The sequence below is a fragment of the Onychostoma macrolepis genome, chromosome 20, assembly GCF_012432095.1.
Source record: "Onychostoma macrolepis isolate SWU-2019 chromosome 20, ASM1243209v1, whole genome shotgun sequence".
NCBI classification, from domain to species: domain Eukaryota; kingdom Metazoa; phylum Chordata; class Actinopteri; order Cypriniformes; family Cyprinidae; genus Onychostoma; species Onychostoma macrolepis.
In genome coordinates, this window is record NC_081174.1 from 23,656,422 (window position 1) to 23,679,670 (window position 23,249).

Below are 23,249 nucleotides of genomic sequence, written 5' to 3' on the forward strand. Positions count from 1 at the left end.
TTAAATTATATATTGGGCAATAATATTGCTATTATTGCATATATGTTGGGGTTTTATTTACATTACACTATTTACACATTTATGAGTACGTAACCCAACCCCTGCCCCTAAACCTACCATTTGTCAATAAAGCACAAGATACAACAGGCAGATGCAACTACCGTCATAATTTTTTTTTTTTTAATAATATTCCAAGTCTTTCGAGGCAAAACGATTTATTTGTGAAAGGAATAGACGAGATCGCCGTCTCCGTCCGCCCTAAAGCTCTTAATGTGTGCTGTCTCTGTGTGCGAATTCAAAAAATGCCGCCAGAAGTAGCCTTGCGTTAGCAATTGGCTCTTGTGTGTCTCGTGACCAATTGTGTCATGCTGTTGTGAAATGCCATTGGCTCTTGAGTATCTCGTGACCGTGACCGATTGCATCATGCTACGGGAGTATCTTTTGAATGAGATGTGAGCACGTTAGCGGAGCGGGATCATTTTCAGCGATTAAAACCTTATGTTTTGCTCTCTTCTTCGCATAAAGATATCATATGGCTTCAGAAGACTTGGAATGCAACACAACATGTTTGTAATGCATTTATAATGCTTATTTATGGTTGTTTTTTGCAATAAATACCTGTGACTGCACTTAGATTTGCCTGTGTGTGTTTTATATTGTTCAGAGATGGGTAGGTTTAGGGTACGGGTGGGGTTAGGTGCTCCAGTGAAAGTAAAAAATTATATAAAATTATTTATATTTTTTACAAATGCATGCAATCCATTAAATTAAGAAAACAACTGAAAACAATAGAGGACCCTTCACGTAGAAAAGTGACGCTAAAGGGGTACCTTGAGCGTCAAAAAGCGACGCCAAAACGGTCCTGACCACGCGTCAATATGTGACGAGTTGGGATGAGACTGTGTTGGTTGACCAGCTACTGTGTACGTAATATAAAAATGCATATTTATTAATAATAATAATTTTGTTTTGTGATATGATTTCACATCTACATGGAGTTATTTGCTTTATTAGATACCTATTAGAAACCATGGTTTAAATGATGCTGGTCATATCTCTAATGCTTTTATTTCTTCTTAAAGTTGTCTGATTCTGGGCTCCAGGTAGCTAGGCGTCAAACATTTTGAAGAGTGGTCTCTGTTTTTGCAAGTTTTTAATTATTATTTTATCTTTATCTAATATTTATATATTTAATGAACAGTCTGAGTAGCTAACTAGGTTTATATTTCACTGCAAGTTGTATTCTGTATATAACTGTGTATGTGACAAATTAAAAATTCTTGAATCTCTGTCAGCAGGTTTGTGTATCCCATTGAGACCTGTAAAAATAGCAGGTGAATTGAAAATGTTCGCCAGTGCTTTGGGACACTTGTGACATGGTTCTACTCTTGTTTATGATTTTGCTGGATCAGAGTCCTGAAGTATTTCAGATTGGATCATCAGTTTTCCACTGTTTATCTGATATGTAGACAATCTTTAGGCAACAAAAATCATACATTATGATAATATAATAAGAAATATATTTAATAATGTAAAATAATATAAAGATATTGTAAATAAAAAAAATATATATATTATTTATAATAATAGCAATAATTATAATAGTAATAATAATAATTATTGTTGTTTTCATAATTTGTTATCTTTTGTTGCATTGAGACATTGAATAAATAAATGCTTTCAAAAAGCTTACAGCAAGAAAAAACCTTTAGAAGCAAAATGAGATTGTTTTGAGAGAAACTGAACTAACTTTAGCAAGGTTTATACTTGAAACAAGAAAGAAAAAAAAAACTTGCTATAGGGTAGGGAAAGGTTTATTTTTCTCACCCCACTGGCAATTTTTCTTCCGTTGTTTGAAGCAAAGAACTAAAGCTATCTACATCGTACTTCAACTAAAAATATCATGCACTTATATTTGACTTTTTTTGGCTTGAGATGAGCTAGTAAGTCCACTAATACAAATCATAAAGTCTCTATGAATTCATCAATGGAGGCCTCACATTGACCTTTCTGAGTAAAAGCAGACACTTCGATCGGCAGTGAATTGTTTCAAATATTCATCCGTGCATGTGTGTATCATCAGGGTGAAGCGGAAGGTTTCAGCTGACAGTCAGTGTGATTCTATGTGGTCTGAGCTGGTTTTTACATGGAGCAGAGGAAACAGATGTGCTTTTCCACAAAGATCAGGAGACAGATTGGGTTTTCACAGAACAAACCCAAATTCTTGAACAACTGGTGCAAAGAGGCAAAAAACTACTATGTTCAATGATATTGATTCTCTACGGGAAAATAATCTTTTGAAGTGTTTTCTGTTCAGCTATTTCCTTTGGTTTTCTTAAGTGCTGGGGGATTACTTTATAAAGATCAATAATTGCAGGTCCGTTTTTCTAGACGCTAATATTTCACGGTATGGCGGTGTACGATGTCACGCTTGCGCTCATGATCGAGTTGCCATGTTGAGCCTGGAAAAGTTACTAGGTGAAGTTCCTGCATCCAAACCCGTCATTAAAACGAGCGCATAGCTGGCCCGCTAGCTCATCCTTAACAACTGGGAAAATATTTACCCATCTCAACCCAGTGAAAGATGGCCGTTTCGTAGTTTGCGTTCTTGCCCATTGTTGACAAAGTTGGCGAGGAAGTTTTCACATCGGAGGGGCTGGAAAACGTCTCTTAGCTCAGAGTTCTTGGAGTGTATTCGACAGCAGAGCAAGCAGTAACCCCTGCTTTTAATTTGCGCATAGAAACATCTGTGTTCACACCAGTTTTGCTATAGCAGGCTGCCAGTGAAGTGTGATCAGCGGTGCATAATGAGCTTGTGAAATCTCGTCATGTGCTTCACACACAAAGTCTCACGCATAACGCTGGAGTCTTCTGCAAAACTTGAGGGCTCATCATAGGTTAATTCTATTTCACTATCTGTTCTGTTATCGTGTCAACAATATTTTTAGGCAAAGTAACAATGTATTTTTTGGATAGTTACTCACTTTTTAAAAAAATAACAGGCCTTCGTTTTAAAGTTAGGGTAGCTTAGAATTTAGATACAGCAAAACATAAATTAAAAAGTCCAATGTTAATTTGTAATTTTTTTAAATTACTGTTTTAACTAAATGATCAGTCGATTGCAACAAAAAACATAATTCATTATGAATAACTAATAATTATTATTATAATTAAGGACATTGAATAAATGACAATAACACTACAAATTGTTTCTACATATTGATTATCAATGATGATAATGATTGTAATTATTTATTTTAATACTACAACACTGCATAAATAACAAAAACAGCGACGTTGATTAATTATAATACATATTTTTTGCAGTCTAATGACCATTTGTTTTTTAAAACAAATACATATTTTGTTTCAGTATATTGATTTTCAGTAATGATTATTATTATTATTTTATTACAATACTAAATTAAGCTTATGATGATAAATAATATAAACACATTTTTGCATTCTAATAAAAATTTCTTTAAAATGATTATAAATTGTTTTTGCATATTGATATCAATGATGATTATTTTATTATTGAGACAATGAATGTATAACAATACCACTCCATTTATGTTGATTACTGCTACTAATAATACTTTCTTTAAAACGTAACATTTAGAAATCGTTTCTGCATATCAATTATCAATGATGATTATTGTTAATTTTATTATTAAGACACCAAATAAATAACAATAACACTGAGATTAATAAATAATATACTCATAATACATCATTTTTGCAGTCTAATGATCATTTATTTTAAAAAATGCTAAACATTTCTGCATATTGATTATTAGTGATGATAAGGATGATTATAATTGAATTTATTACAACACTACATAAATTGCAAAAACACTGAGATGTTGATTAATTATAATAATAATAATAATAATAAATATTTTTGCAGTCTAATGACCATTTATTTTTTAAAGCAAATGCATATTGGTTCTGTACATTGATTATCAATGATGATTATTATTATTCATTTTATTACAACACAAATAACAACAGCACTCAGATTATGTATCAAATTTGAATTCTAATAATTTCTTTAAAACAGTTATAAATTGATTTTGCATATCAATATCAATGATGATTATTTTATTATTAAGACACTGAATATAACCCTATTAACTATTAACATAACAACATTTAGAAATCATTTATGCATATCAATTATCAATGATGATTATTGTTCATTTTATTGTAAAGACACTGAAAAATGACACCTGAGTCATTCCATCTCTCCATTCATTCTGCTCTCACAGAGCGAGTGTTTGACACTCGAATGGCATCAATCTGAAGTGCATGCGGCACTTTCACTGAAACAGGAGGATATGGAGTCGATCCTGCGAGTGTTTGACAAGGCCTGTCCTGTTTATAGTTCAGGGTCCTCTGAGTGAGTTGTGCTGTTTTGTTGGAGGGGATTTTCCACAGACAGTCCAGGCACGCTGGCCAAAACCACAAGACTCCAAGAGCTTCTCAGCCTGGTGGTCAGAGAAAGAGAGCTGCCATGTTAAATTAAGACAGGGGCCCACAAACACAAGCTAAAATAAAACAAGTCTGGGTCACATTCAAGCTCGCCTCAGTGGTGAAAAATGCACCATCAGGCCAAATCTACTGATACCCATCCAGCTGAGCGGGGACCTAAACAGGCTCTCCTTGTGGTGGCGGCTGTTTGCAGAGTAGCTCGGAGTGGTATTTAGTGGGGATTCACAGCTGCCAAAGGGAAAAGGGCTAAGAGGTCATGTGAGCCCCTGTTGACTGGGAGCCGTGGGGAGTATGTCACAACCAGCCTGGGAGGCTAAGCGGGGAAATCCAACACCCGACCTTGGGAGCACTCTCTCTGTCACCCTATACCCTCTGTGAGCCTGCTATCAGGCGGCCCGCTGCACGGTTAGCATGCATATCTCCTGTCCGGATTCCACAGGTTTCGGCTACTTTGACAGGTCGGGGCAAGCTGGACTGTGATAAGACGGCAGCGCAAACCGAATCATGGGCCTTTAACCAACTGGCTCATCTCTCACAAGTAACTCTATCCACAGCTCCAAACAAGCTGTAGTATGTGTATTGATATGACATCCCATTAATCATAGTTGTCTTGCGTTTTTAAAAAGAACAACTATGCTTTCTTAGCACAGATAATAATCACTATCGATTTCCAAGAAGAACACTTTTGTTGGCCTTTTTTTTTGTGGCATATTTTCTAAATTCTTTTTTTGTCAGCAATGAACCCTGCAATGACTACAGTCTCAGAAATAATTAAAAAAATACACTTGTGTACCTATTAGGTTCAAATATGTACACTTTAAGTACTAATATGTACCTTTAAGGTACCAAAATGGACCCTTTAGGTACAAACATGTACCTTTTGAAAAGGTACCACCCCAGTGACAGCTTTTGTACCTTTATTTCTGAGAGTGTAGTAATGACAAAAAAAGTCTAAATATTTGTTCTGAAACTGATTTCATTTGCCTTATACATCATTATTTAGTCTGATTCGGTCATATTTGATTATTTTGGAACAATTCATAATTATTTTCAAACATTTGCTGCTGAATACATAAATGTAAGAGAGAATTCATGCTGCAGACAGACAAAATAATACAACAAAAATGTATGTTACTGTTCAAAAGTTTTGGAACAATATAATTAAAAAAGAAAATAAATTTATATTTTTTTTATTCAGAAAGCGCTTATTAAAATGACAAAAGGTGATAGTAAAGACAATATTTATGTTTGAAATAAATGTTGTTGTTTTTTTAACTTTCTATTTATCAAAGAATCCTGAAAAATAGTATCACGGCTTCCACAAAAATATTAAGTGGCAAATATGTTATTCAGCATTAATAAGAAATAAGAAGAAATGTTGGTAACACTTTACTTAAAGCCTTTATGCATAATGCATTATAAAAGCATTAATTATGCCTTATAATGCACCTTATACTGCATTTTCATTAATAGCAATCTCATTATTAATTGTTAATTATTTAATTATTTTTTAATAATTATAAAACTGTTACGCTATGCATTTTAAATTTGGTTATATTTATTTAAAACAAGATATAATGTATCACAATGCACATTATGAATAATTATGCATTATACCCTTTAATAACCCTTTAGAATGCATTAAACATAAAGCTTTTAAATAAAATGTTACCAAAATGTTTCTGTTTCTTCCAAATCAGAATATTAAAATGATTTCTGAAGGATCATGTGACACTGAAGACTTGAGTAATGGCTGCTGGAAATTCATAGATTATATTTTAGAATATATTAAAATAGAAAACAACAACAATATGACAATAATACTGTTTTTACTGTATTTTTTATCAAATAAAAAGACGTGGTGAACTTAATAAACTTCTTTCAAAAACATTTAAAAATCTTGTAGTTTTAGAAGAAATATATGTTGATTCAATAAAAATCAACATAAAGTATAATAACGAGTTGCTTAGTCAAGCAACACCATAGAATTAACAAATATACATTAATTCCACTTTTAAGTACATTTCTAAGTATACTATCCAAGTATTCTTGAATACACATTAATAAATATTTAAATAAATCACAACTGAAAAAGAAAGATGCGGACAATTATGAATGATGCAGAAATCCCAAACTCAGGAACTAAGTAATCTGAGATGGCATATAATTATAGTCATTATAATTGATTCATTTCCATAATGGATGCATTGATTTCTATTATCAGATTGCTGCACCACAGGGACGTGCAGAGAGTTCCTCAGGGGCAGGGGCTCAAATGTAAAAAAGGGGCAATATGAGGGAAAAAAAATTATAGGTCAAAAGATTGGATACATTATGATTTTATATTTTTGCAAGAAGTCACTTATAGTCATCAGACCTGCATTTATTTGATCAAAATTTTAATATACTTTATTAATTTACTTTATTTACTTAATGAATTTTATGCAATGCTGATTTATTAGCAATGTTGAAAACCTGAGATACTTTTTTCAGGATTATTTGATGAATAAAAAGTTAAATAAGAACAGCATTTATTTAAAATATAACTTTTGTAACAACATACACTACCGCTCAAAAGCTAGAGGTCAGTATTCATTTTATTTTATTTTTTTAAAGAAATTAGTTTTTATTCAGCAAGGATTTGTTAAATTGATAGAAACAATAATAGTAAAGATTGATATTGTTAGAAAACATCTCTATTTTGAATAAAAGTTCTTTTTAACTTTTTATTTATCAAATGAACCCCAAAAAAGTATCACAGGTTCTTAATAAATAAATAAATAAAATAAAAATAAGACAAATTAAGCAGCACAACTCTTTCCAACATTGATAATAAATCAGCATATTAGAATGATTTCTGAAGGACCATGCATTGAAGAACGGAGTAATGATGCTGAAAATTCAGCTTTGAATCACAGAAATAAATGATATTTTATTAAAATAGTATAAATGTATATTAAAATAGAAAAACATTCTTTTAAATTGTAATAATATTTCACAATATTAGGCTAAAAAATTGTTCTGTATTTTTGATCAAATAAATGCAGGCTTGATGAGCATAAGACACTTTCATAATGCTGCATAATTATCAAAAATGGTAATTTAATAAAGTCCTTTCACGTCACCATTTCGCCAGCCTGCACTTCACATAATAGACCTGTAGGTAGCACTTGGGCTTAAATAACTATGATAGTTTCATCAAATAGTAAACGGTGTATATCATACATGAATATAAGTGAATTGAATAGCCTACTGATTACCATTATTGCGACTTTTGGTGCTGCACGGTTTTGTGCAGTGCTTTTGTAGTCATTTAGCATACATTTTCCCAGCATAATTTGATTTATAAAATGAGACAAACCGCAGATCCAGATTGCTCCATAAATAAGCTCGTCTGTCCCATGTCATTTTCAACTGATTTATGAATAAGAACGGAATGACCGCTCCACTTGACATATTGTCCAATGAAATTTGAACTTCTTGTGCCAGATAATGATTGGTTGGTGTATTATAGCTACATGACTAATGAGCATTGATGAATTATGTAATATTCTAAAATATGTGGATTTTTAATTAAATCGACACACTAGCTTTGATTATTGATGAAAAAAGTTTATTTTTTCCCTTCCGTTGATCTATTCACTGAAAGAACCATATATGGCTCGAGAGCCTCAGTTTCTGAACAGACTGTGGAATATCAGTCAGTCGAGCAAAACGCACGCAATGCATAGCAACGCCTAAGATTGACAGATATGTAAAAATAAACATGAATTTTCCGACTTTTGAGCGATTAGTTACTGTTTTGTACAAATTGTCATGTTAATTAGAATTCAAATGCGTTTTGTTGTATTGACCACAATATCATTGCTATTTGTCCGAGAGGGGCACTTTTGAATAATTTTGAAAAAGGGCAGGGGCTCAAGACCCCAAAGCACCCCCTTCTGCACGTGCCTGCTGCACCATGATATATTTTTATTCCCCTAATGACAATCTTATGTCCTTGGTTCGAGTATAGAGTGGCAGACTGCAGCCAAACACTAATGTGGCAGTAGCTGAAGCCTTGACACTTTGACCACAGAGTGTTGGGTTGAATTCCAACTGGGACGCAGCTGTGAAATCCTTACATACGCTGTCTCACCGCTGTCAGAAGACAAAAACAAGAAACAGCGCTGCTTAACCGACTCCAGGGGCTGGAATGTTTGGGCAAAGGTTCTGCCAATGAGTCTATTCCTCTAGAGCTCTCTATATCATGAAATAACTAAGTGTCAGTGAGCATTAAAGTATAGCTTATCACTGATCACAATGGATTAAGTGTGATCACCAGGCAGAGGGACTGTTCTTGTTGCTTTGGCTTTTTGCACCCACAGATACAATCTCTCTTAAGTCTCGCTTTTCCCAAATTTGGTCTATTCTGAGATCTGGCAGTTGTGCATCCATAACCACAACTCGTAATTGCATGTGAGGCTATGATTATTATCATTACCAATGAAACAGACACTATGCATGTGAAGAGAGGGTCCTGGGGTCAAGCCCAACTCTATTCCCAGATGCAAGCCTGCGCTATGTCTGTGAAGGAAAGTGTGAGAGACATTTTATGATGGAAGTAGTCAAACACAAAGAACTAATGAAGTGAAGCAATAGTTGTGTGGTTTGTGTCAGAGGTCATGTAGGGTCAAAGACCTTTACATTTTAATATAGTACAGAATAAGAGATTAAAATATCAGTGACGTTATTTAATGAAAATAATTGATCCAGCACATAATTGGACTATTACACTATTATTTAGATGTTTATAACAGTAGATATTTAATAGTAAAAATAACTAATACATATACTAATAATTTTATTAGTAAAGATAGATTTTTAATATTTACAGATGTAGATGCACACACACACACACACACACATATATATATATATATATATATATATATATATATGCCCCTTCCTGTTTGTTTGTTTTTTGCATATTTGTCACACTTAAAAGATTCAGATCATCAAACAAATTTTAATATTACACAAAGATAACCCGAGTAAATACAAAATGCAGTTTTGAAATAATGATTTCATTTATTAAGGGAAAAAAGCTGTCCAAACCTGCCTGGCCCTACATGAAAAAGTAATTGCCCCCTAAATCTAATAACTGGTTGTGCCACCCTTTGCAGCAACAACTGCAATCAAGCGTTTGCGATAACTGGCAATGAGTCTTTCACATTGCTGTGGAGGAATTTTGGCCCATTCTTCTTTGCAGAATTGTTTTAATTCAGCCACATTGGAGGGTTTTCGAGCATGAATGGACTGTTTAAGGTCATGCCACAGCATCTCAATCGGATTGTCCAGACTTTGATTTGGCCACTCCAAAACCTTAATTTGGTTTTTCTTGAGACATTCAGAGGTGGACTTTCTGCTGTGTTTGGGATCATTATCCTGCTGCATAACCCAAGTGCACTTGAGCTCGAGGTCACAAACTGATGGCCGGACATTCTCCTTCAGGATTTTCTGATAGAGTGCAGAATTCATGGTTCCATCAATTATGGCAAGCTGCAAAGCAGCCTCAGACCATCACACTACCACCACTGTGTTTGACTGTTGGTATGATGTTCTTTTTATGAAATGCTGTGTTGGTTTTACACCAGATGTAACGGGACACACACCTTCCAAAAAGTTCAACTTTTGTCGCATCAGTCCACAGAATATTTACCCAAAAGTATTGGGGATAATCAAGATATTTTTTGGCAAACGTGAGACGAGCCTTTGTGTTCTTTTTGGTCAGCGATGGCTTTTGCCTTGGAACTCTCCCATGGATGCTGTTTTTGCCCAGTCTCTTTCTTATTGTTGAATCATGAACACTGACCTTAATTGAGGCAAGTGAGGCCTGCAGTTCTTTAGATGTTGTTCTGGGTTCTTTTATGACCTCCTGGATGAGTCGTCATTACGCTCTTGGAGTAATTTTGGTAGGCCAGCCACTCCTGGGAAGGTTCACCACTGTTCCAAGTTTTCTCCATTTGTGGATAATGGCTCTGACCGTGGTTCACTGAAGTCCCAAAGCCTTAGAAATGGCTTTATAACCCTTTCCAGACTGATACATGTCAACTATTTTGTTTCTCATCTGTTCTTGAATTTCTTTAGATCGCGGCATGATGTGTTGCTCTTTATAATGTATAACAAATATGAAAAAAAAAAAAAAACAGGAAGGGGGCAAAAACCTTTTCACGCCACTGTGATATATATATATATATATATATATATATATATGTATGTGTGTGTGTGTGTGTGTGTGTGTGACCCTAGACCACAAAACCAGTCTTAAGTGTCAATTTTTCAAAATTGAGATTTATACATCATCCAAAAGCTGAATAAATAAGCTTTCCATTGATGTATGGTTTATTAGGATCTGACAATATTTGGCCAAGATACAACTATTTGAAAATCTGGAATCTGAGGGTGCAAAAAAAATCAAAATATTGAGAAAATCGTCTTTAAAGTTGTCCAAATGAATTCTTAGCAATGCATATTACTAATCAAAAACGACGTTTTAATATATTTACAGTAGTAAATTTACAAAATATCTTCATGGAATATGATCTTTACTTAATATACTAATGATTTTTGGCATAAAGAAAAATCAATCATTTTGACCCATACAGTGTATTTTTGGCTATTGCTACAAATATACTCCAGCGACTTAAGACTGGTTTTGTGGTCCAGGGTCACATATTAGTTTAAAAGATACTTTTTTTTTTACATTAATACTTTTATTCTTTTACTCAGCGAGGATGAATGATGTCACGGTTTCCACAAAAATATTAAGCTACACAACTGTTAATAAGAAATGTTCCACCAAATCATTCTCTCAGAATAATATCTGAAGTATCATGTGACACTGAAGACTAGAGTAATGGCTGCTGAAAATTCAGCATTACCATCACAGATATATAAATATATAAAACACTGTATATTTTGTTCTTTTAAATTGTAATATTTCACTATAAAGTTAAATATTTCACTAAAAAGTTTTTACTATATTTGTATCAAGTAAATTCAAACTCTGTGAGCTGGTGAACATATTTTGAAAAGCACCAGCCACTAGGGTGAATTTTATTAAGAACTTTGAAAAGCAAGGATAAATAATTGCCAAATTAGGCCTCAATTTGTGGCATATTCAATATTCTGGCCTTCTATGTTAATATAAATGTGTTTTTTTTTTTACCTTATTGGTATGCAGCTTCAAAACCCACGCTAGTTTCTGCACAAGTAGTACAGCCACATGTCTCTCAAGATTAGTCTGAAGAGGTTGAGAGTCATTTCAGCAGATCATGAGGGGGTTCGATAGCGGGGCATTAATGATTACCTCACTGTGATCTGTTAGATGGAATGTGTGTGGGTGAGCGAGCTTCTTGGAGAATACTTCAGTGCTACATGCGTGCTGAGACACATCTCCACACCTCTAGAAGCATACGTTCTTAGTTTTTTATGCAGAGGTTTGGCATTATAGCAATTAGACTGTAATCACCGTAATGAACAGAACCGTCTATTATCCAAGTGCCAACTTTGACTCCCTGACTTGCTTCTGGGAAGAGATGAAAAGGTTTTCTGAATCTCCCAAACTTGTCGCAAACATGTTTTGTAAATATTTGAGGGCACTGAACGTTAAGGGAAAAATCATTATGGTGAAGAAAGATGTGCACATGCACACACAAAGGATTAGACGGAGTACGAACATCACTTCACTGTTAAAAAAGAGAAAGAAATTGCATTTTATACTACATAATTTAACTTTGAATGTAAAATTAAATTAACATTAATTTAGATGATTAATCCTAATTAAGTAATCATAATAATAATTGATTTATATTAATAATAAACAAAAACAAAGAAATCAGCAACTACAATAAACACTTCATTTACCACCCTAATGTTTTTGCAGCCTGCAGAAAGCGTAAACAGCGTGCCAAACCACACGTACTGACAGCAGACAGCACAGAATGAGTCAGGAGCATGCTCATTCACACAGGACGTGTTCTTGTGTTCACAAATAGCTAGATGGGGAACAGAATGCAGGGGTCTCGCAACACATTTTTAAAACCATTTTTATCTCAACATTTTTAACAAGTCTTGAAAAAAACTCTTCACTCATGGTGCTGAGAAAACAGGCAAATATGTCTGTCTGAATGTGTACTTGGGCACATTGCAGCTAGATGGATTTCTATCTTCTATTTTTCAGTGTGTCTCTCTCTCTCTCTCTCTCTGTGTGTGTGTGTGTGTGTGTGTGTGTGTATACTGTGTATATATATATATATGTGTGTGTGTGTGTGTAGTATTAATAATTAATAATAACTGTTTTCTATTTTAGTCTTATGATGGCAAAGCTGAATTTTCAGCAGCCATTAGTACAGTCTTCATGATCCTTCAGAATTCATTCTAATATGCTGACTTGGTGCTCAAGAAACATTATAATTCTTATTATAAATGTTGGAAAAAATTATTTTATTTTATTTTATATATATATATATATATATATATATATATATATTTTTTTTTTTTTTTTTTTTTTTTGTAGAAACCATGATACAATCATTCCAGAATTCTTTGATTAATCAAAAAGCAACATTTATTTGAAATAGAAATAACAATGTAAAAGAATTTAATAATTTAATACATCCTTGCTAAAAAGAGATCAATAAAGTATTAATTTTTGAACAGTAGTGCGTGTGTGTGTGTGTGTGTGTGTGTGTACAGTATATATATGTATGTATATATCTGACTTTACATATACCTATTCTAAGTCTTAATTATTGTTCTCAGCATGAAATGATTACTTTATAAAGCATGTTTCCATTTCATTCTTAGAAATGACAACCAGCTCTGCAGTATTTACACTTACATTTATTCATTTGGCAGATGCTTTTATCCAAAGCAACTTACAGTTGAGGAACCTCTGAAGAGAACATATTGCAAAGCAAAGGCATTACGTGCAAAAGTTTCAGTTGACTGCACATAGACCACAATGCTTTACACACAAACCTCAATAACAGTGACAGGCACCAAACAATTCTTAGATTTACAAGGAGGAAGTGATAGAAGAATCGTTTCGAAAATCTTGACCTTACACACAGTACAACTGACACTGACATGGATGTATCGGCTATTTATGGGACATTTTCCATTTAGTAAACAAGCTAATTCGATTCGGATACACTAAGTTGTGTTACTGGGAACAATTAATTAAGACTCAAAAACATCTCAATGCGTCACACAGCCTTAACAACACTGGTGAAAACACCAACTACTGAAGCCTGGGTCACAGTGAATCAGAGCTGATTAACCTTCCTATATATGACTTTTGATTGACAATGGCTGCTTTTCTTGAGCATTACACTATCTGTTTGGTTAGCAGTAATGTGACTCATAACTGGTATCTAGCACATTATAGGTTCAGTCACAGAATGACACACAAATAGCTGCTTTCTCACTGACTGTACATCTCATCCTCACACTTGTCAAAGACAAGTTCAGACCTGCCGATCTGATCAGGCGGACTTAAACACCCAGCATCCGAGCTTCAAGAGGGCTGGCACACTCATATCTAGGGAAAGCCCAGTAAATGTGGTCTGTTTTTTATTTAGTGTGGAAATATGATTATGTGTTGCAAAAGGGGGTTCAGTAAGAGCTGTGGTGGCATGTTAAAAGCATATCAGAATATCAACATGTCATGTAATTTCGGTAAGGCTCATAAGTCTTCCTCTGGATGCCGTTTCCACCACAGACGTGGGGTCAAATGAGGCAAGATCTGCAGGGGACAAGAGAGTTTTGACTGTCTCTATGTAAGAAGGGTGCCACCTGGTGACTAACAGAAGAAGTGAACATGCAATGGAAGGAGCCCAATGGGATTGTCCACCCAAAGAATTTTTAAATATTGTCGCTGGTTACTTACCCTCATGTCGTTTTAAAGCTATATTGACTTTGTTTCTTCTGTGGGACACAAAATAAGCTATTTTGAAGAATGCTGGTAACCAAACAATTTTGGTTCCCATTGACTTCCATTATAGGGTACCAAACAGTGTTTTTATCTCACAATTTAAACTTTTTTCCTTGCAACGTTCACACGTTTCACCTGCAGTTCTGAATAGTTTTTCTTAGAATTCTCAGAAATTCAAGATATAAACTCAGAATTGAGATAAAAAGTCGCAACTACCTTTTTATTTTTTGTTCTGTGACAAAAAAAAATCTGAATTTCAAGAAGTGAAGTCAGAATTGCAAGAGAAATTTGTTCTCAGAATTGCCTAAAAAGCCAGAATTGCAAGTTATAAACGAATTGCAAGAAATTGTTTTGTATTTTTATAAATTTTTTTTATTCTGAGACAAAAACGGGCTTCCATAGACTTCCATTACGTGGTCAAAAATAGAAGTCCATGTGAAGCAAAACCGTTTGGTTACCAACATTCTACAAAATATCTTTCGAGTTCTACAGAAGAAGAAAGCCATACAGGCTTGAAACAGCATGAAGGTGAGCAAACGTTGACTTTAAGTACACAATGAATTTCTGTTTTAAAATGATTAGCTTTTAATACTGTCTTAATGTGCATTACGTCATCGTTCATTGCAACTTTGAACAAATCTCAGCCTAAATATTTTCTCATGCACATGGTAGCGCTCTCATAAAAATGAAACAGATGTTCAGCTCTACATTAAAAAAACCCCAATAAACTAACTTTATGTTACTATCCATGACCTGAAGTGTTTGTATTGGCTTGCATAATGGTATTGATGGTTATAATAATGATAGCTCACCCATTCTAATCACTCACATGGCAGGAGAAGCCCCGCCCAGGCTCGGCTCGTCTAGCATGCCTCCATTTTTTCAAGTGCATGAAACCATATCAGCTTGTTTGTCAATCACTCGGCTTCAATCCACACCCAGCTTCCTTTAATGAATAATTTGCTTTAGGTTGTGTAACCGTTCTATTCTTGGTCCTAATGCAGGTGGTCAGAGGAGTGGAATGACAAGTTAATCAAGACGGCTGAAAAAAATTGTTGTTTGACATCTGTTTTGCATATATCGCATTATGCATGGCTTTTATTTTTTGGCTACATTTGCTTAATTCTGCAACAAATACAGATATAATGCAGTGTAAAAGTATGTATCAATAAGCGTTTATGATCTTGTGAAGCAACATAAAATAATAATAGAGAACTACTCACCCATTGTTTAGGAAAAGACGCCTTTCGGGTTTGATCTACATTCCAGATACAGTGATAAACAGCACTTTTGATTCAGTAGATTATAGCTACATTTTGTGGTTTGGGTTCCATTCTGTGCAGATTGATTAGCATTTAGATGTAAAAAGTTTGTAATCATTGTAATTAACCCGCTCACACAATAACCATTTTATAATTTATGGGTATCCTTGAAATAACTTAATTTACTGTATAGAGCTGCATATTGGTTGCAAGTGGTTATTTTTCAAAACTTCAAAATTGTAATATTTATAATCCATTAATTGGATATCAGAGTAACCAATATTATAATTGAAGTCAGACACTGCATATCAGATTTATGTCCCATCAATCTGCAGCGAAACCACGTTTAGACAGTAAACGGAACACTTCCTGGAAAACTCAGCTTTGCTAGAGCCAGTGCACTGAAATTTTTTGACACAAATTGGCGAAATTTGTAAAGCTAACTGTGATCTATTTCTGTCCTTTTTCAGCACACAACAGTTCTTCCTTTTATCATAATTGAGATGAGAACAACACACCATAGATATCCCAGCAGGACCTGTGGACTCTTCGCGGTGTGCATGTTTGCTGTGGGATATGTTGTATGGTAAATGTCTCTTTTCAGCACAGTCATTTTTAATATCACACTGGGCTCATTTACAAAGGACTCCCTGTAGGTATTATGATCAGGGGAAACTGGCTTTGCATTGTTCTAGCACAGTGTCAGTCAAAAGAAAGATTCCATCTGGTCACCTGATCTTCCTGACCTCCAAATCATTCCCTTATGTCTTTCTGCATAGTAATTAATTTGCTTGAATTCTGGCAGTTTCCACAAATAGGGTAAACTTTGGGCTCCCATTACATTGTAAAAGCATTAGAGGCACAAATCCCATGTAAACTATCACCTGACGTGAAATGAACCCAGCAAAAGGCATCTGTATCCCCACTTAAAACAGAGACTTTGACTTGTCCCCTTTATAAAAGATACAAGTTTATCAATAACTACAAGCCAACATTTGGTCAACTAGCTTTAGGCTAAACCTGTGACCCTGTTAGACATTCTGGTGTAGTTTAAAATACCAGCGGCAACAAGAACAATCATTACTATTAATAATAAGAAGAATTAATTATTAATTGTTGTTAATAATAATATTTATTTATTTGCAAGCTAACAAAAAAAAATAAATAAATAAAATCAAACAAACCAAGATTTTTAAACTATTTAGATACTGTTACATCATGTTCTGGTGTAGTTAAAAAAACAACAACAACAATAATACATTTATTGGTACAGTTACTTATTAGTAGTTTAATAGTTTATTTATTTATTTATTATTAATAAATGTAATATTAGTTGATGCCGTAATAAATATAATAATTAATAATAAATAAAAGTAAATATTAATAATTTCTCAATAATAATAATAATAATAATTTTTGTCTAGAAAATAACACATTCACAAAAATCTGTTATTATGTTACACAGGTGTAGTTTAAAAACAACAACAACAACAACAATAATAATTCTAAACATAAAAATATAATAAATGGAATTAATAATAATTATTAATAATCATTTTTTAGAAAAAAAAATTATATTTATATATATACACATACATATATATTTATATATATATATATATATATATATATATACAAAAAAGGTTTTCCAACTATTTAGATCTAATTAGTCTCAAACTGGCAACAACACTGGAAAACTGCAAACCTCATATAAAATAAATAGAAAATAAAACAGCTCGTATAACATTTAGTTTGACCTCCTGAGGTTGACAAGCACAGTTTGATGGGGAAAAAGATATTTTAAGAGTTTCGAGCCCTGTTTTATACACAATTCATGGAAAGTGCCTTTTGTAGACACATCCCCAATTTCGGTGCCCCAGAAACCTTTGGAAAATAATCAGCCAAGGATTTATTTAGTCTTGCATATAACAGATTAATTGGCAATATGAAGAAAGTCCTTGGAGCCAAACTAAACTAGTTTGACAGCATGGAGGAGGCCTCTGTCAAAATCACCTCAAGTATAAGATTATCAGCACACACCTCTCGGTCTTTTTTCCCTTCCCTAAATTAAGCTGATTAGGCATTGCATTTTATTTAGTCAGGGAATAAGACTTGCCTGCAGTTGTTAAATCCATAGGCAGCTTTACATGAGGATTACCTTCCAGAGACAGCTTTTATACACACCATTTCACAGGACACTCACGAGGCTGAGAAAACAAGCCATTGAAAAGTAGCTAGATGGGCCTTCTTTAATATTCATCAAATATTAAAGCTAAGGTTATGAGTGCGGGAGTAGATTAAACAGGCACAATCCATTACATAAACGAGCTGTCAGAAGGTAGATTATAACCATGTGACTGCATTAAAATTGCTCCAGCAAAAAAGAATTTAAGCAGCACCGCATTGTAACAAAAAGAGCAGTGTCTAGCATTCACAGACATGAATGGTAGACACATTGACAGTGCGGTGACTGCTTCTGCAGCCTTTCAAGCGCTGGATTTAGCAGACAGAAGGACAAACACATTAGACAGATCACGGGTGCAGAGGTAACAGATTTTCTCTGTCTCGCTCTCATAGGATGTGCTGGGTGCACAGCATGACGGGGGTGTGGGTTTATCCGTTGCTGGAGCACATCGGGCCCATGGCCAGAATTCTCTTCTTCGTCTGCCTCACGGCTCTGATCAGCGTCTACTACGTCTTGGGAGAAATCCTGAACAACTACATCTGGGATTCCTCAAAGAGTAAGTTAAAGGGATACGTCAGCCAAAAATGAAAATTCTGTCATCATTTACTCCCCCTCATGACGTTCCAAGCCTTTATGAATTTCTTTCTTCTGTGAAACACAATAGAAGGCATTTTGAAGAATGTAGGTAACTAAACAGACTCATGCAGTCGATGGGACCCAAAACTGGTTACCAAGATTTTTCTAAATATCTTCTTAAAGGGATAGTTCACCCAAAAATGAAAATTCTGTCTCCCTCATGTCAGACTTACTTACTCCTGAGAGCAGAAAAAAGGCTTTATTGTGAGGAACAAACAGTATTAATATCTGGCTGATATGACCAATATTAATAAATGGCTGATATTAAAATTCTATATAGTTTTGTTTAATCAAATAAACTAATTAAAATTAATAAAAGCCTTCATTTAAAATGTTACAAGTGAATTTAGGTATCAGAACTTATGTCTTATTATCACCCAAATATGAAAATTCTGTCATCATTTTGATTTAGTCACCTTCAAGTCTTTGGTTAATCTTCAAATACAAATTAAGAGATTTTTAATGAGAGGTTTCTGTCCCTCCATCAAAAAGTAACCAAAATTTATAAATTAACAAAACTAAAAGGTTTAACTAAAAGTCAAAATAATAATTTTAAAAAACTTAAAATCTTATATATTTTAAGATTTTAATTTTTTTTTTTTTTTTTTTTTTTGGTAGATGGCAAATATATATATATATATAGTTTAAAAAAAACTTAAAATCTTAAAATATATATAAAATTGTAAGTTTTTTAAAAATTATTATTTTAACTTTTAGTGATTGTTAGATGATGGCAAATGAATGTAAAAATAAGGTAATGAGCATGAACAATTACAAATCCATGCATTAACAATGGTTTACAAACAGTCTCTAATATCAGCCGATCAGTGACTCACAGCATACCAAATTAGAATATGCAAATTTTTTTACCTCATAAATTTATTTTACGCTTTTAGAAGACTTGGATAAATAACTTACAAGCCAAATGGGTTATTCTATAGTGTTTTACTGTGTTTTTTCCATGCTCACTTTTGCATGGAAAGGAACAGTTTAAACGGCAACCTTTTGTGTTCTACAGAAAAAAAAGAAAGTCGTACAGGTTTGGAATGACTCTGTTTTTCTGATTTTGCGTATTATACACCACTGACTGGCTACATGTGTGAGTTTGTGTGTGTTGTATGTTTATCATGTCTAGCTACAAATTTTCTTGCTCCCCAACCCACGCTGGGATAGCGGCTAGAGACATTATACACTTCCCCTCAGGTACATATACATCCCGCTTAGCTTCCTGATGCACCCACGCACACTCCTCCACCTGTTAGCACTATAGACTGGGAGCTGTGCATCGTGGGTGTAGTGCCGCCAAAGGCAGCGTGCAGCAGATGGGAACGGAGCCCATGAGCAGTCTGAGAGCAGCAGACGGCGAAGGCTTCTCTTCCTCCCACCTGTTTGACACTGACCTGCAAATCACCGAAGCAGCGCGCACACACACGCACACACACACACGCACACACACACACCTCAGGCTCTCTCCCATGGAGCTGATCTATGTCCCTTCATCCTCAGTACAAGATCTCCCTCTTATGTCCAAAGCAGCAGTTCCCGTAATCTCCGACAGCCCCTCCAGCTAAACTGACCATGAACACTTCCGTCACTAATGCTTTGTGCTGTTCTTCACTCTGACTCACAGTTCCAACAGCTTGTTGAAATGCACAATCAGAATATGATCTTGAATATGTCACTGCTGTCTCCGAAAAAGAGTGTGAAAATATTAAAGAAAAATACTAAAGAAACTGTTTAAGAAAATACTAATATTTCAGGATGCACAATATATTTTTAAATGACCAACATCTGACAAATTATGCTGAAGTTGCAAGCAAGAACCACATACTGATAAATGATCCTTTAATTTGATAATCTAACTCTTTATAATAAGGTTCAATTTTTTTCCCGATAGTTAGCTAATGCATTTGGTGTCACAAACTTTTACAGCATTTATTGATCTCAATGAATTTGTACAGACATTATACTAATAAAAATTACTTTTCAACATTTCAACATCTTTTCTTTAGAACATTATTCTACCTAATGCATTAACTAATTGAACCTTATTTTAAAGCGTTATCTTTTCATTTATAAAGGGACCATTGAAATCCACATGGTTTTCATGATGAGTATGACTCTGAAAGCAAATTGCAGTTCACACAATACACTGTTTTTACACGCATTTTTGTAGTATTACACATAGACTTATATAAAAGTTACTTTTGGTTAGATCCTGCTTTGGCGCCACAACAATAAATAAAATAACAGGTCATATAGTGTCTGAAATGTCAATTACTCAATATCAAATTATTGTTTAAAGAAGGGTGTATAATGGAAATGTCACATTTGCAATTACTTGCTGAATAAATAAAACGGCTCTCTTGCTCATGTAATATTGCTAAAATATCCATCATATCATTTCAGGTCATACACTGTAAAAAGTGATAAGTTGACTTAACCTAAAAAAAATTGAGGAAACCCGTTGCCTTAAATTTTTTAAGTAAATGATCATTTAAAAAAATAAGTTAATTGAATTGTCAAGTTCACTTAACTTTTTTTTTTTTTTTTTTTAATTATTATGTACTATGTATCATTTTAAGGCAACGGGTTTCCAAATTTTTTTTAAAATTAAGTCAACTTTCACTTTTTACAGTGTAAAATTGACCGTAATCAATATCAGCCAAAACATCTATATTGATGCATACCTAATAATATCCACATACTCAACATTTAAAAAACTTTTTTTTTTTCTTTTTCTAGGTACTCTGGAATCAGACAAGACCAAAACTGAATGAAGACCACCACAAATGTTAACCTGCCTCTTTTCTCTTTGGAGTTCAATCCAATATTATATATTTATCTTGGTCTCCTGAGACATTTATCTCATCCTCATTAGTGCCCCTTAATTAAAAAAAGCACAGACCTATATTGGCTTGAACATGAAATTGAATAATTCATGTTTTTAATTTATGGTATGAATGTTACAGTATTTCAGAGAACCTCAAGCATTGTGTGAGCACTGAATGATCTGTACTGCACACATGCTGTATTCGTGTGTCCAAAGCCAGTTTAACACACCACATTACAGATATAACTCACGTCAGGTATTATTTATTTACAGAGGGATGATTTATGAGGGAATTTGTCATTCTTTGCCCCCGTAAAACAAATAAGCAACACCTTTATATACACAGTAGCATATGGCAAACGACAATGAGCACAAGATTATTCGCTTAGATGAGCTGTTTCTGAAGCCATAAAAGTTTTTGACTAAGATCAGCAGATATTGCTGCAAGAAATTCAAACATTGTCAGAAGAGAAACTGACCTTTCCCTACTTGATAGCACTTTATAAAAAGCTCTCATACGTTAACATTAGCTAACACAAACTAACAATGAACAATATCGTTTTTAAAGCATTTAGTTAATAAAAATGCAGTTGTTCATTTTTTGTTTGTTAGTTCATAGTGCATTAATGTTAACAAAGTTAACATTTTTATTTAAAAATTAAAACTAGTGCTGTGAAACGATTAATCGTATCCAAAACAAAAGTTTTTGTTTACATAATACGTGTATATTTATTATGTACATATAAATACACACACATGCATGTATATATTTAAGAAAAATATGTTATGTTTATATATTAAATATATTTATATATTATAAATTATATGAATATAAATATATACAGGTAAATATTTTCAAAATATATTCTGTATGTGTGTGTATTTATATATATATATACACACAGAAATATACACAATACACACATATATTATGTAAACAAATTTTTTTATTTTGGATGCGATTAATTCATTAATCGTTTGACTGCACTAATTAAAACTAATGTAGCAAACTAATGTTAACAAATGGAACCTTATTATAAAGTGTTACTTCCGATTTAAATGTGTTTTTTTATCTCAAAGGGATGTAATGCTTCATATCTTATGGATATGACTAGCCTTTGTCGTTTACTTCACTAATATGTTTTTTTTTTCTTCTTTTATTAATAAAGTCTGAAAAATCATTTTCTCATTGTCGTTTTTTCTGTTCTTCCAAAGCTGTGCGAATCGAAACCTACAGTCTTCACACAGTGATTTTCTTTCTCTCCTTATGCTCGCACATACAGATGCACCACAATTCTGTGGGAAAAGTAGAGCCAACGTTCAATTACCAAGGAAAAATTGTTGTACTTATGATTTAATGTTTGTCCTATATTTTCTCTGGCCTTTTCGCCCTCGCCTTTTAAGACACAGATGTTGCCCAAACATAACAATTCCTTTGTGCAGAGCTGGACATTCTTTTAATGAGAAACACACACATTTCAGGCCTGAGGAAAAGGAGTTCGCTCGACAAGGAATTGCAATCACCTTTTGATGGACAAGTCCAAATAACCAGGCCCCGCTGAACCTCATCCCCTTAAAGTCCAATTTTCAACTTTAAGTCGAGAATGTGTGTCCCAAATAGCCAAGAAAAAGAATTTGGTCTAACAGAACAGTGAAACGCCACACGATAAAAGCGGAAATGTGAGGAGCAAAACCTCTCAGGCTGTTTAAAGAAAACCGATAGTGAGAAACCTTGTACTATCACATCTAAATTTTCAGACAAAACTGTCAAAATACTCTCCTGTTTCATGCTCGCACCTCACCATGCATTTTATTCTCAGAGGAATCGTCAAAAAAGAGATGCAGGATACCTTCAACACT

At 33.8% G+C, this 23,249-nt stretch overlaps 1 protein-coding gene across 3 annotated transcripts in view; it reads left to right on the forward strand.

The window, feature by feature from the left end:
* aig1 (androgen-induced 1 (H. sapiens)) overlaps positions 1-22,131 on the forward strand; it is a 42,331-nt gene extending 20,200 nt beyond the window's left edge. For all 3 annotated transcript variants that reach the window (XM_058756525.1, XM_058756527.1, XM_058756528.1), the window contains 3 exons: positions 16,206-16,321; positions 18,313-18,476; positions 21,302-22,131. In XM_058756525.1, coding sequence (XP_058612508.1) covers positions 16,206-16,321; positions 18,313-18,476; positions 21,302-21,336 — 315 coding nt within the window. In that variant the 3' untranslated portion in view covers positions 21,337-22,131. The remainder of the gene's footprint in view (positions 1-16,205; positions 16,322-18,312; positions 18,477-21,301) is intronic.
* The last annotated feature ends 1,118 nt before the right edge of the window (positions 22,132-23,249 follow it).